The sequence below is a fragment of the Rattus norvegicus genome, chromosome 16 (assembly GCF_021556685.1).
Source record: "Rattus norvegicus strain SHRSP/BbbUtx chromosome 16, alternate assembly SHRSP_T2T, whole genome shotgun sequence".
Lineage (NCBI taxonomy): Eukaryota > Metazoa > Chordata > Mammalia > Rodentia > Muridae > Rattus > Rattus norvegicus.
In genome coordinates, this window is record NC_141549.1 from 32,563,317 (window position 1) to 32,578,813 (window position 15,497).

Below are 15,497 nucleotides of genomic sequence, written 5' to 3' on the forward strand. Positions count from 1 at the left end.
CCTGTCAAACCCTTACCCCATAGGATAATGGCTAGTTCATAATGCAAGATACATTGAGTTAATTAAAAAAAACATAGTACTTAACAGTTTAATGCTGCAAATTTTACTCTCAATATTACATTCATATGCCAATAATATGAACTTTGGAAAATACAGACTCAGAATCATGTAAAATGTTAGAAATTGGAAGAATTTACCCATTATAAGATGGGAAACATTTGTCATAGAATTTTTCATGATAACATATTATGAATGAAAATTTTAATATAGTTAGTAACTATAGAGCTCCTTTAAGAATAAGGCAGTTTAATAAAACTCCAATTCCTCGCCATTGTAGCAATGAAGGAGTGGTAAATGTTTTTTCATAAATAACACCATGTTTGGATTACACTATGAGTCAATTAAGAAAAGCCCATTGACAGTTGGGAAATGATACTGTTACTGAGTCTTACTTTGCATGGATAGTGATATTTTATTTAAAATTATTTCTTTAATAAATTATCAAGACCCATCTTCCATGTGGTCTAAACCCTCAGGGACTAGCCAAACTGCCCTGAGCAGCCTGCCATCCTATGGGGACCTCCATTCTCCTACTGCATTTCCTCCATGAGATTCTTGAACCATACCAGGACACAAAAGTCCTGCACTAACCAGAGGCACACAGGGCTACCTGCCTCCAAGGAGGCCAGCTACAGTCTGAGATACCCAGGCCAGTTAACACTAGAAATAACCAGATGGCAAAAGGCAAGTACAAGAACATAAGCACCAGAAGCCAATGTAATTTGACACATCAGACCAGTTTTCCTTCTACAGCAAGCCTTGGCTATCCTAATACACCTGGAGAGCAAGATTCTGATCTAAATCCTATCTCATAAAGATGATAGAGTCCTTTAAGGAGGATATAAATAACTCCCTTAAAAAATAAAGGAAAACACACGCAAAATGTTGCCCCTCCCCAAATTGCAATATACTAATTAAACTTTCTCATATTGCAAATATATAAGAAACACAAAATATACATAAGGCTCAACAGCATCTATTGTTTAAGTGTTCAGGGGGAAGGAGCTAGAAATGAAGACATAGAAGTTTTATTGTTATGATCTAGGAAGAGAGAGGTAACTGCTGGCACATACCCCAATACCCCTCCTAACAAATGACTTTAAGAAGCATAGAAGAAAAGGCTGGGCATCTCCTGTTACCTTCCTCATACAGAATGTGGCAACGCACAGAGTCATATGCATTCAAACCTTCATCTATATAGCACAGTAGACAGAAATTAATGTTTATATAGATTCTCTTGTAAACATTTTTGCTATGTTTGTTGACTTCCATGTTATCATCTCTATAACAGTATATGTTCTAGATTCAAATGGCAACAATAGATCCAATTTTGCTGAGCAAATGCTTGGAAAACATCAATATTTCTTAACCTGAGAAGGAAAGTCAACTGAATTCATCCTAATTCATCGTTCATCAGGAACTACAAAAAAATAGGATCTTCCCATGTGAGGAATGTGATAAGCAAAGCCTTCAGTTGGAGTGAATCTGTTCCATATAGTTCAGTCATTGAAAGCTGAATGATAAGATTAAATGACTCCATAAGAAAGGGACATGAAGGTTCCTGTCACACCAGGAAGAAAGACATTTAATCAGGTGGCTTAAATGAAGGCAGCCAGGCAATCAGCCCATTTCTATTTTTTTTCTGAGAGTTCTCTACAGGAAATTCTAAGGCCATTTTCAGTGAGATAGACTTCATTTAAAGCAAATCCCATTTTTCTTTTTAAAATTCTAGCTCAGCATTTCTTCCATTGACAAAAGAATACATTTTAGTACATGTCTGTGCTGTATGTAAATATTGCCTTTCACATTAAATTTCTTTCTAAATTTAATATGGTTAAATACATTCCCTTGGTAGTATATATATATATATATATATATATATATATATATATATATATATATATGCGTGTGTGGTGGTGGAGGCGACTTTTTCCCTGGACTATAGTGTAGTCCTCACCAGCAAAATTGGTTCCTGAATTCTACGTCTTCACTGAATGTTTCTTTTTCTGATGGAACCTTTTTCTTTGCAATAGAAACCCTTACTGCAACTAAAATCTCCAGAGAGGCCCATGCAAGGGACACATTTGCCAGCTGCTGTAACGTGTCACAGAATGTGATAGCAATGGAATTCTCAAGTCACTCCTCCTTTCTTTTCCACACAATAATTGCTTGTTTCCATACCCGTGAGATTGCTGACTCAACTTCTATAATTCTCAAATAACGTTTTGTCTTATGTATTTCTAGAGATAGAGATATTGTGTTTCTTAGATTTCTTGAATGATGACTTTTCTTTCAATACGTATTTGGCTTAATCAGATTATGTTTATACCTTGGTTTTGCTCATCTGAAACAACTTCAACCCCCAAACTAGGTATATATTCAGGAGTTCATGTAGCAAGTAGGACAGAATTGGATAAGGTTGACACACAGAAAAGGAAGCCAAGAAATGAGCATCAAGATTAAATTTACAATGGGCTGAGGGAGATACTTTTTAACCCCAATGCATTTGATACAACTTAATGTCTTCAGATACTTGAGAATAACCAAATTAGAACTCTTATAAAAGGAGAAGATACAACTTTAGGAAATAAGATGTCAAAAATCCTATTAAATTTGAATATAGCAGAGTAAGTAGATTAAAAACAATAAAACATTAAAATTTCAAGTGAGGGTCTCATCGGAATAAGTGGTATAACATCAAAAGAAAAAATAAGTCTATTTATAAATTAGATGGGGGCATATATTTGATTTATCATTTTATATTACAAAAATTTCAAATTTTCACATGTGTAATTATTTGATATGGTTAAATCATACTAAAAACAAATACAAGTCAGTCTTTTAGCTTCTTGATCATTCATTTACTGAGTCTGTACAGTGCTGGTAAAATGGTAAAGTTACTGTTACCCAAATCATCTTGAAGATTTGATAATACTTTTTTTAAACCCTTTTCCAGCACATAAATCTGGTGAACTTATATAGTAAAATAGAATGCTTCTTTTTCAAAATATACTTCTATTTATTTACTGCTGTGTATGCATGTGTGTGTATGCATGTGTGCGTGTGTGGGATTTTGTGTGTCTGTATATGTGTGTAAGCACCACTTGTGAGTAGGTTGCTATGGAGTACTGAAAATCAGGGTATCAAATGCTCATGCTTGTGAGTCACATGTGCTTGTGAAACATCCAAGATGGTTACTGGGAGCCAGGTTAACCATCGAAGGAGTAGCTAATGTTATTAACATGTGAGCACTTTTCCAGCCCCTAGAATATTTCTTTTAAAAACTCTCTATCTTCATTTTGATCTTCAATTTGTTTACCCGAAAGCATCGCAAGTACCATTTACAACTATCCTCCTGAAATGTATAATTTTTACAATTAGAACTACTTTTTTGCTTATTTATATAGCTAGATGTTAGACACATAAACTTTATTTAATAGTAGTTAAGGAACATTACTAAATTTATAAGAAATGTTTAATCTTGTGCTTCTGATATACAAAGCTTTGATTTGAGATATTATTTTCAGATTATCCAATTAGATTTCTCAAGTACAAAGCTATACAATGTAGTAAAATTCTGCTTGTTATCATAGGTTCAGACACAACAGAGGCGAATGACCACCAACTGAAATTTCAGAAATTTTGGACCTTTCTACCTCTTAATTTACTTTTTCTGGCATTCTGTTCAAACGTAATGTACTTTAACCATTTCTAAGTTATTAGGTATTAATTATCCTCTATATTACTATACCATTGTATTTCCATTCCAAAACATGACTGTAAAATGGACATGGGCTTATTTTAATTATGACCATTCTAACTATATGTTCTTAAGTCATAATACTGGAACAAAGACTCTAAAGATTTTCCAGGATGTTGAGGCAAGTCAGTCTTACAACGTTTATTAATTAACACTGTACTGTGTACATTGTACTGTACTACATAACAAACGTAGATATTATTATCTCATTCCTTTTCTCATTTGAAGTCTCAATACTTAAAACTTAGTTCTCTATTAGAATATGTTCAGTAGACACAATCCTGAGCTTTACAAGGTATATAATAGTCAACATTGCAGTTCTCATTTGGACTTGTCTTATAGAGCTAATAAGATGAATTGGGGGTGTATTGAGAATTGTAGATTCCCGGTTATTTGGGCCTTTGACTTCAGAACCAGCAAAATTTCAAAGTGCCTCTTTAAAAAGAGGAAGTCGTTCTAAAATCTTAGCATGTGTGAGAAGTCCATTCTAATAATGTGGTCCAGGTCCTTGGTCCATAAAATAAAGTCTCCTAATGTGCAGGGATTTCAGGGATACAACTTTTTTCTTGGGTTATCACTTATGGTGAAATGGGCTAATGTAGTGGGTGGAGTCATCCATCCAAACACCTGTAAGGAATCTTAGTAAACTCATTGCTTCACCAAGATAGACTTGCATGACACAGTTTCCTTGCTGATGGTTGGTACATCACGTTTAGGTGAACAAACATTTTCCAGGGTCCCAAGAAAAGTCACACAATAAAGCAAAGTAAAGGAGATCCCTGGTGAAGGTAATAAAATTTGAATGAACTTCAAAGGAAATACGTTAGCAAATTAAACTTTTTTCTTGAAAACTGCATCACCTACATTCACTTCAAATTCTTTGTTCTCTGACATTCTTAATGAAGAACAATGTGGTAATCATGAAGTGATAATGATTATGCAGTAATGTTTCCTATATAGGGGTAAATCCACAATCCTCACTTCATAAGTCTCTGAGTTAGATAGTGAAATGTCAGAGAAGAGAGTTAAATGTTGGCAAAAAGGGAATTGGTTTTAAATCTATAAATGCTCTACTGAGCATTTTGACACACTACAGTACTCAGAGTACTGAGTGCTCTGCTTCATTATTCCTCCATCATTCCTTCATTATAACAGAAAAATTACACTTAATTATTTAAAAAAGGTATATTTTAACATCTTATAAGTATACTGTAAGAGAAATTCCATAATTATATGGAAGTTGTATGGCTAACAGATAAAGAAATTAATAATTAATGAGTGCACTAATGCTAAAATAATAACTGAAACTCAGAGTCTCACAGATAAAAAATGAATGCTATAGACATTATATTCACATATATAAAATTATTCTATATATCTATATAACTATATCGAATGTTATATGTAAATATAAACAAAAAGCAAAATGGTCATATATTAGGCATGGTATAAAATCGAATATTGGATGCATAAATTAAGTCATAAAAGTGGTATAATTTTAGTAGTGATGCCAACAACCTTAATTAGAAGACGAGTTGTTAAGTAAAAATATTTTTATTTCTTTCACTCTATACATATATATATTTAAATATAAATATACTATCCTTGTTTATGTGTGTGTGTGTGTGTGTGTGTGTGTGTGTGTGTGTGTGTGGGTGTGTATCAGAGAGAGAAAACAAATATATTTTTACTTATAAAGTTTCTCTCTCTTTAAATATATATATGTATCTATGTACATATATATATATATTATATGTGCTATATATGTCCTGTGTATATAATGTAATTATTTGTGGAATAAAGGAATAAATGACATTAAAACAGTTTCATGGTATTAAAATTACATTTTTACTTCAGTTGTATGTTTAAAGAATAGAAATGAGCTGACTTTATTATCATGCAATTGTGATATTTTGTGAATTTTCTACTATGCTTCTGTGGTGTTTTCACTGCTAAAACTACCCATTTTCGAAATAAAAATATATGAATTAAATATTATGTTGAATATCATCTGCAGTAACCTGGGGTAATAAGGTAACATTTCTTAAGGCTGATCTTCAGATATCCTCAGAGTAACATTCACAAAATTCAAGTATAGATCAGGAAATACATCTTAGAAAAGTCGGGTTCCTTTGGGAGACAGTAATCTACTTACAATGTTAGTCATCCTTTTTATCTACTCATAAGTCAGAAAAAAAGATAAAGTTGCTCAAACTGCCAAACCATACCATTACAGTTCCATTCCTTCAATAATAAAATACAAATATAAAATGATGGTCATATGTCATTAACTCCATTTAAATTCTGGAAAAGCACTTACCAAAATCAAATTAAATTGTCTCTGCACAACCTGTATAGGATAATCATTATCTCACTTCCTATTCTATGAGGCTCTGGCATGATTTCTAAGTTTATTCATGTGCACTTTTAATTAAATTTATCTTGTGAATAGTAGACACACATTCAGAGTATTTTGGAGCTCTATGTTGTATAAAAATTAACTAAAAGAACTATTTAGTAAAAGAAGAAATTGAGTCCATGTTTCATTAATCATTCAGAAAGTTAAGATTCTGCCACTCTGCTAGTGGACACTGCTCTGCTTGGTTCAACGAATGAATGCTTAGTTGGGATTTGGGGTGGGGGTGCTTGATCATGGAAAATCAACAGTAATCATGATGGGATGGGATTGTACATTTTTCAGCATGTATATTGCTGATATTTCACTATGGTAATTTAAAGCAATCAGTGTTAAACACATCAGAATTAGATCCTCTAGTCTGAACGTAGTAGCTCTGAGACCATTAGATTAAACCATAAAGTTAAAATCTAAAGGCCAATCAGTTTGTTTTTACTTCTAATCTCTTTTATAATACATGTGCTTATTTATATTTATACTATTTGTATTTATATGCGTGTGGTGACCACGTAAGTGTGTTTCACCTGTGTGTTATGTTCATGGGTAGAGCATATTTGTTCCCCTAAAGTTAGAGTTCCAGGCTGTTGTGAATTAAAGGACTTGAGTGCTAGGAACTGAAATCTGGTTCTCTGTAAGAGAAGCAAGCACTTTTAACTGTTGAGCCATCTTTCTCTCTCTCCATTCTTATTTCTTATATTGTATCTTTTTGTCAAAAGATCACTAAATATTACTATATTCTGGTACTATTGGGTAAAAATTAAAGTATGTGGATACTGCTGGGTAATCTATGTTGTAAGTATGTTTTCCACTACTTTAGGTTTCAATTACAAGGTGTAAAATACATTCTTCACGTGTGTTTGTATATGATAACTGGAAACTCACTACTAACACTTAGTCTTGGATGCTAACCAACTAATGAAGAAAGGAAGGCTGTGATTGACAGCAGATAGAGTGACAGAGAATAAGTAGAAAGAAAGAAGATAACAAAAAAGCAATACAAAAAGAGACCTTCCACACGTCTCTACAACTTCAGAAGAGATGGTATCCATATAAAAAGCCAGATCTCTACCACCAGGACAATTGATTGGCCAAGATGGCATGACAAAATAAGACACTGTTCCTTTCTCACTTGTTCCCTTGGCACCTGAATATGGTTGTTGCAGTGATGGAGGCCAACAGTAGCTGATACAGTACCAGACGCACACAGTCTGAGGCCATCATCCCAAGAGCAAAGGATGATGTAAGGACGCAAGAGGAAACAGAAGCTTCTGAAACCTATAAATACAGTAATCATGAGTCACAGTTAGAATGGAAAAGGTCAATGTCCCAAACCTAAAGAATCAAATGAATAACAAAACAGGGAACTTTTTATGGTGTATATGTACACACACACACACACACACACATTTATATATATGTATATATATGTATGTATGTATATATATATATATATATATATATATATATATATATATATATACTTCTCTGTTTAAGAACTACTGCAATTAAATAAATGTCTGAGGTAACATTATTTCTTATGTTCTTGGTCTTTGATTCTGCAAGTCTCTTACAAACATAAAATAGACAATTGCAATTTATATGTATGTGCAAAAGTTATGAAAAGTATATATTTAGGGTTTATGTTCACAGTAAATTTTATATTTTTTAGGTATAACATGTAATGGTCCTTTATAATCAGTTGAAATGGCATCATTCTTTTAATATAATTAGTCCCTCTTTCAAAAATTACATCTTATTACTGGACAGTATTAAATGATGCTGGGGATATTGTAAATGAAGGAAACCCTAAAAGAAGTATAAAATATATGATTTTTATATAGAGGCTATTCATTAAAGAATTTGTTTATATACTTAGTCTAGAATCAGAATCCAGGAAAAAAGTATATATCATCTGTAATTTTTTTATTTATGATGTTTAAATTTAAATGTTTGGAACAATGTATGTATCTCCTGCATGGACTACATCTGGAAAATAATGGTGAATTGCATTTCCTCAACTTTATAAAAAAACCCTATATTATTTATTTTGATATAGTTAAAAGAAATTTAAAAGGTTATTTCTGCAATTAATAAACTAAAAACTTAGTGTGATATCAATTTGACCTCAGAGAGGAGGATCAAAAGATTGAAGAACTATTTTATAGAATGTGGTTTCTTTCTCACTACTTCTATAACAGAGATGACATTAAAGAGAATTTCCTACACTGCACAGTAGCCCTAAGACATGCTTCTACTATAAATGACAGGCGGAAGATTGGAAATGATACTGAACTGAGTTTTACATTTCCCGTGTCTCCTGGCCTTTGGCACTGTGGAGAAATGACATTCAAAATTTTCTGTACTGCTTTTCCACAGTAGTTGGCAAAATCCTGTTTGTACTTTGCCCTGACAATCTGTCAGAGCAGAATTAGTTTAAAATCCTCTTACCTCTTTTTTGATGCACAATTGAACACAAATTATCTTCATCCCCTGATGCTGGGACTTTATGAAAAGTTATTTTCACATATTAATATAAATACTGTAATGATAATTTAAGTGACGCAAAACAGTTATTTTTTATTCATTGCGGTCTACTTTATAGATATGTTATTTTCCTAATTTAATACATATTGGTATTCTATCACCATTATGAGGTGATATGAAAAACCAATACCATGTGAAACATCTCCCCATTCAAAAGTAGTTCTGAAATTGGCAACTATTATTGAACAAAGATCTTGCTTAAGGGTTGTTGTAATTTAGGTAAAAACATTACAAGGGGGCATTTGAAAAGTTAATAATGGCCTATATGTAAATTTGAGACATGAATGTTGAATGTGGTTGGGTTTATGTCACACTTGAAGTGATTATCAGAGGCAAAAGTCTTTAATTCAATTGTGGAAATTCATTCACTTGGGAACAGAGTGAGGAAGGCACAGTTATCTATCAGAATCTCAGTTGAAAGAAAACTATAATTAGCTTTAGATGTCATAGAGATAATTGATACATTCAATGTGCCAAAAGTTATTTAGAGGGTGGTGAAGAAACTGAACCAGAAGATAGTGAAAATGGTATAGAAGTAACCAAGCATAAAAGCTACTCTGTTCTAGTGTGAGACAGAAAGAAAGCCATGCTTAGGCACAGGGCCACGACTGCAAGGCATCTCAGTCCATGGACAAGTCTATCACTGTGCATTATCCTCAACACTGGGTTTTCACTGGACACTTTAAAATAACCAGAGGTCAGTTTCATCACATGATTTTTATTTGAAATATTTATTGGAATTATGACTTCACTGACTGACATGTAAATAAGTGACATCACTGAGCTTTAGACAATAGGATAATATGTTCACCATGAGAGTAAAACATTGGTCAACAGCCATATTATGATATATATATATATGTATATATATATAATCATCTTAGATTTTGACTGTCCCTTACAGACTTGCTGCTTGAGTACTCAATCTTTCATGCATTACACTCCTAGGTCATTAAATCTTGAAATTAAAAACATGAAATCTAGTGAAGGAAATTAGGTCTTTGGAGATACATCCTTGAAAATGATTTAGGAATCTGTCTCCTTTTCCCTCTGTTTTCTGGCTACTCTAACGTGAACATTCTGCCAGCTTTCTCTACAGTAATATGAAATAAAAAAATTATGGACTAAATCAACTGAGCCATGACCTAAATTAACCTTTACTACTTATAAATAAATAATTTAGCCTTGTCATTTTTTAATCTAGAAATCTAGCACAGCATGTTCAAATTATTATATTTTTTATTAAGAAAAAGATAACTAAGGAACATATCTATGCCATAAAGTATTCATGATAAATATCAAATTATAAGAATTGAGTAGTTGGCTATTCTGTAGACCTTTTCTGAGTATAATGACAATTACACACACACACACACACACACACACACACACACACACACAAAGACTTGAAGATTTTTGTAAGTTATCTTTGAAATGACAAAGTACATATGGCACTAAATATCAAGTTACTGAAGTGGTCTATTTATAAAATTCACACACAACATACACTGCACATAGAGTAAGCATCTTACTTATAAAAAGAATATTCAAGCATTTTTATGTGTGGTCAAATATTTAATTAAGGACCAATCCCTAGATCTACAAAATATTAGACTAAATTACACATTTTATACCTAATCATTTTTAGAAAGAGGCACTTCAGAGACTTTATATTTGGTGAGCAAATAATAAGTAAACAGTTCAGTAAGTTTCACTTTATTTTAGTAGGCAACTAAGGCATGAAGATGGTTTCTCTATATAACTGAGGCCCAATAGAGAATAAGCTGACAGAGAGAATTCTTATAAGGTGCTCATAGTTATAAAAGCAAACTTATTTCAGGTCTCATTAATTACTATAGACAAGCTTCTTTCACTTACCTCTCTTTACATTTCTGCCTGTGCTCATGGACTTATCGGAGGGACACGGGCATCGCCCTTCACATTTGATAGAGATCTGTTTTCCTAAGACACATGCCTGATATTCTAGTTTGCACTGTGTAAATAAACAAGAAAGAAAGAAAATATTAACTCAAATACATGTAGACTTAATTATATTAAGAGGTCAAAAATGCATAGGCATATTATGTGTACATGTAATTTCCACATGATTTCATTTATATCTATATTGCTAGGAGAAATCCTACATGTTCTACACAGTTAATTGTTATATGGATAAAGCAGTACTGTAGCTACTCGGGGGGCCATTTTGCTGATCAGTGACAAAAGATTGCAATAGCCAAGGAATTGCCAAGGAAAAGAATGATTTCTTTCCTCTTCTCTGTTCTTTTTATCTCTTCTCTACTCATTTTTCTCTTTTCTTTTCTTTGTATCTTTTACTTCCTTTTTTTCTCTTCTTTTGTCTTTTCTAGACAGGCTTTCTCTGTGTAGTCCTGAGAATGTGTATCTCAGTTTGTAGACTAGGTGGTGACTGAACTCAGAGATGGGCCTATCTCTGGCTCCCTAGGTTGGGATTAAATATGTGAGTCACTACTGCTCGCCACACCATTTCTATAAATGGATTACAGGGGTTAAAGATATAAAAGTACAGGAGAATGATAAAGAAATCAACAGTCTATCACCTGAGCTTTCCTTTGCTTATATTCCTATTTTTAGTTATTTGACCATCTCTCCTTGACTCCATGACTTATCTCTCCTTTTTGACTCTGTTTAGGATACAGACTTGATGGTGTCTTTAGTCATTGACTCGTACACCCCTAAGAGGTATAATAAAATACATTTAAAAATCATTAAAATATTTACATGTATAAGTTGACAAACATAAAATTATTTTTTTTACCTTTGATTTTCCACAAAGATAACACTTCAAACATACACGGATGGAGATACCAAATATGCATATTTAGGTACAAAATTAATATCACCTATATCTTGAATACATATTTATAACATACAGTATACATGCTTGCATTTTATATAGGAACATATGTTGTGAATACATACATAAAGACACACACATATTGCATACAAAAATTTTAAGTGGTGTTTCTCTAAGTCTCAGGTGTGAACCAATTTGAGGTCCTTGTGAAACTTAGCTTTGTAATATAAAACTGTGATGTGGTAATTGTTAATCCTCTCTAAACTCTTCTGTGAGTGCACACGTGCTTCTTGCTATTGCCCAATGTTCTGGATTCAAGAATGAAAGGCACAAACATGCTGGGTTAATCTTAATATGGTTTAAGCAACTCAATGGTTGGTTACTTACAGACTTCCCTAGAAATAACATACTTTCTTCTCTAATATTCCTGAATTATTTCCTACTAAAATTTATATTTCATCTCAGCTACCCCAGATATAGTTGGGAGAGTGGCCCTGGAGCCCCTCTTCCCTGATTCTCACATGGTTGGTTCTCTCTCATCCTCAGCCTCATGCTTGCATTATATTCCTTTCCTGACATGGCGATTCAAAAACTTCTCCTCTCTCATCATCTTATGGGCAACACACACACAGAGACACAGACACAGACACAGACACAGACACAGACACAGACACAGACACAGACACAGACACAGACACAGACACAGACACAGACACAGACAGACACAGACACAGACACAGACACAGACATAGACACAGACAGAGATACAGACACAGAAACAGACACAGACACAGACAGAGATACAGACACAGACACAGACACATAGACACACAGACACACAGACACACACACACACACACACACAAACACACACACTAATCAGGCTTCTCTTCAGATTGTTTCATTATTACATATGACATAGGCTTAGAACTATTAGTAAAAGCAACAATACACTTGCTATTCTATCATCCAAGTTCCACAGCAGAGTCAATGTACAAAAAACATTGAGAATTTTGAGTACCAGTCTCTAAACATTGCAAGTAATACTATTTTTTTCAAATCTTCTCATGTAAACCCCCATGTAAAATAACCAGGATAACAACATTTGTCCCTAGATTTTCAAAATTTTTTCCTTTACCAAATCCATGAGTTATTATAAGCAAGAACATTTTTATAGTAGTTAACAAAACAACTGGAACTGAAAGAATACTATTAAAATACTACGACAAAACTGATTTTATACTTTAGTTTTGTTTTGGCTTCTCTTGATCTCTTCTAGAAAAAAAGAAAGACTATAAAATATTAAGCCTTAAAGTCCCTCTTAAGATAGTGTTTTATAGCTGCATTTTTGACACGATAAAAATTTCTAATCTAACTCCATCTTTTAAGAGGCTATGATTACCATCCTACACATAAGAAATGTATATGCTAATTCTGCTCTAACATGATTTCTTTAGAAGTTGCCCCTATAATTTACTCAGAGCAAATTATATTAAAATTAAATGGAGTAGACATTCTGGCTCCAATGTGAAATGCACCAGCAAATAATTTAATTCAGCTGACATCAGGAAGCAATAAAGTCATTCAGTGACTAAGAATATCACTCACATTGTTACAACACTTCATTTTTCTTTTTGAAAAACTCTTTAGTGAGCAAACAGAATCTTAGACCGTTTTTGCAACAAATGACTAAAAACTGGTCAATTTTGCAGAAGTTTGCAAGGGAGAAAAGGCTCCTTCATTGGAAGAGAACTTTCAAAATTATTTCAATGTTTTAATAGTTATAAAAAAGATTGTTTTTATAAAAATCATAGTAAATTCTAAATGCTATAGAATTTTGAACATCTAATCTACTATATAAATAGGAACTTAATTGCAAATGCTTTAGTGAGAAACAAATTAGTTAATTTAATATTTTTATTTTCACTTCTGTCAACTTATAAGTATGCCTTGCACTTTGTGATGTGAAACTTTTAATTCATTACACAATTTATAAAATTTGCAAGACTCAGGAGCCATGTAGGAAAGGCAAATACTAACAAGTAATATTCTGGAGATGACTCATTGTTTTGCATGGCTTTAATGGGTAAATATTCTGATTTTTAAGGTCTTCAGAGATTTCATCTCAGTATGGTTCTTGTTATTATGTCATTAAATACTTTAAAAATTAAATAATATTGTGATCCCTGGGCATCAGTCTGCTCTATTGGGCAGATTTTCTGCAGATCAATGATTCTAAGGATCTAAGGATTCTATAGAATTCTTAAATCTATACAGGTAATTTTGAGTCCTCTAAGAATATAGGCTGAGGGCTCTGTATTCCTTCATGTGTCGTGGGCTCATTGTACTAGGATAGAAAGCAGACTTAGAATAGATTTAAAATTAGGGGAAACATCCCTCTGGACTAGCTGTGGAACCATTATCTGATAACTGGGGTCTTAAACTGGGAATTGATAATTTATTGTAGATACAAGGACAGAAGATAAAATATTGACTAGATTTATCTATACAAAACTTCAATATGAATCAGAAATGAGGCAGATGATTTGCCTCTTGACAAAACCATGCTAACTTAGTGACTTTAAAATTATTGTTTTAAACTTTTAATGAACCTATGGTGCAAGTAACAGATAATGAATGCTTCATTAGATAATTGGTCTTAATGAAAACACATGTAAACCTTTCTGTTTTAACGTCTTATTTATATTATTATTTGAATGTGTGCTTTATCCTTGTCAACTTTAGAAAAAAATATGCTTAGACTACGATGTGACCATGTTCCTGGAAAAGGGATAAGGAGTAGGAATGATGAGAATGAGGGTAGAGAGAGTAGAGAGAGCAGAGAGAGCAGAGCAGAGGAGGCAAGTTATTTTTTTAACATAAGTTACTTTTTATGTAGGAGCTTTCTCTTTAGTTCGCTTTTTACTAACAGAAATAGAAACAGAAGTCTTTTCTTTCTCTGATAAATAAAGGTTGGAGCTTATTTTTCAGATAGAATGAGTGAGTACTTTTGACACTGCCACTGGCACTAACTCTATGGAGTTTGCTCATGGGGGCTTTTGCTATGTTGACTCTGTGTGTGTGTGTGTGTGTGTGTGTGTGTGTGTGTGTGTGTACGCGCGCGCGCGCATATGTGCCTGAACGTTTATATGTATATGCATATTTACTTTTGTAAAAGGTTTTCTTTCTGTGAGCAAATGAGTTTCCTCTTCTGGCTCACGAAAAGTGAATTGCTCCAAGCCACCCTCTCAGATGGCCAGTGAGAAATCAAGCTTCCAGGAAAGAGAAAAAGTAACTCTAACAATAAATGCTTTCAATATGGCCCTGCTACTATACAGCAAGCTCTAATTACCAGAAACTAGTGGCATTTAAGCATTTGAATAACAAAGAGTTTAAGAAAGGTAAATACTACTGAAAGCGAGCTACTTTTGCCCCAGCTATCACAACTCCTGCCACCACTACTGCCAATGCCCCAATCTCTGCACTCCAAGCTTGAGATAGGCTGACTGTGCACAAAGTCATCAGAACTCACTTTTCTTTCCCTCCCAACTGCTGGAATAAGTTGCACTGCACTTGGCATGATGACTTTGCTTTTGGAGATCAGGCTCAGGCTCAGATCCTTCTTGCAAAGACAATCTCTGTACTGACTAAGACATTTCCCCAGACCAGCAGTACATTTTTGTTTCATTTTGAACATAAGGAACAAGTAATTGTGGTGAATAATGAATTATCATCACAATGCAAAGACTGTCTGTTTAATGACATTTATTCTACCACATCTAAGGATCAAGGAGTATTGTGGAAAGGGGGGGGGTGGACAGAATGTAAGAGCCATACAAATGAAGAAAAATGCAAAGTGCGTCATCTATGTGGTGTGGCAC

General features: G+C 33.4%; 2 protein-coding genes across 6 annotated transcripts in view; one reads left to right on the forward strand and one right to left on the reverse strand.

The window, feature by feature from the left end:
- Nucleotides 1-15,497, forward strand: part of Erich1 (glutamate-rich 1) — a gene marked incomplete at its 5' end in the record, with an annotated part of 52,793,804 nt that overhangs the window by 1,692,757 nt on the left and 51,085,550 nt on the right.
- Spock3 (SPARC/osteonectin, cwcv and kazal like domains proteoglycan 3) overlaps nucleotides 1-15,497 on the reverse strand; it is a 426,710-nt gene that overhangs the window by 104,825 nt on the left and 306,388 nt on the right. For all 6 annotated transcript variants that reach the window (XM_087588306.1, XM_087588307.1, XM_087588309.1 and 3 more), the window contains 1 exon segment: nucleotides 10,659-10,773. In XM_087588306.1, the coding sequence (XP_087444432.1) occupies nucleotides 10,659-10,773 (115 nt within the window).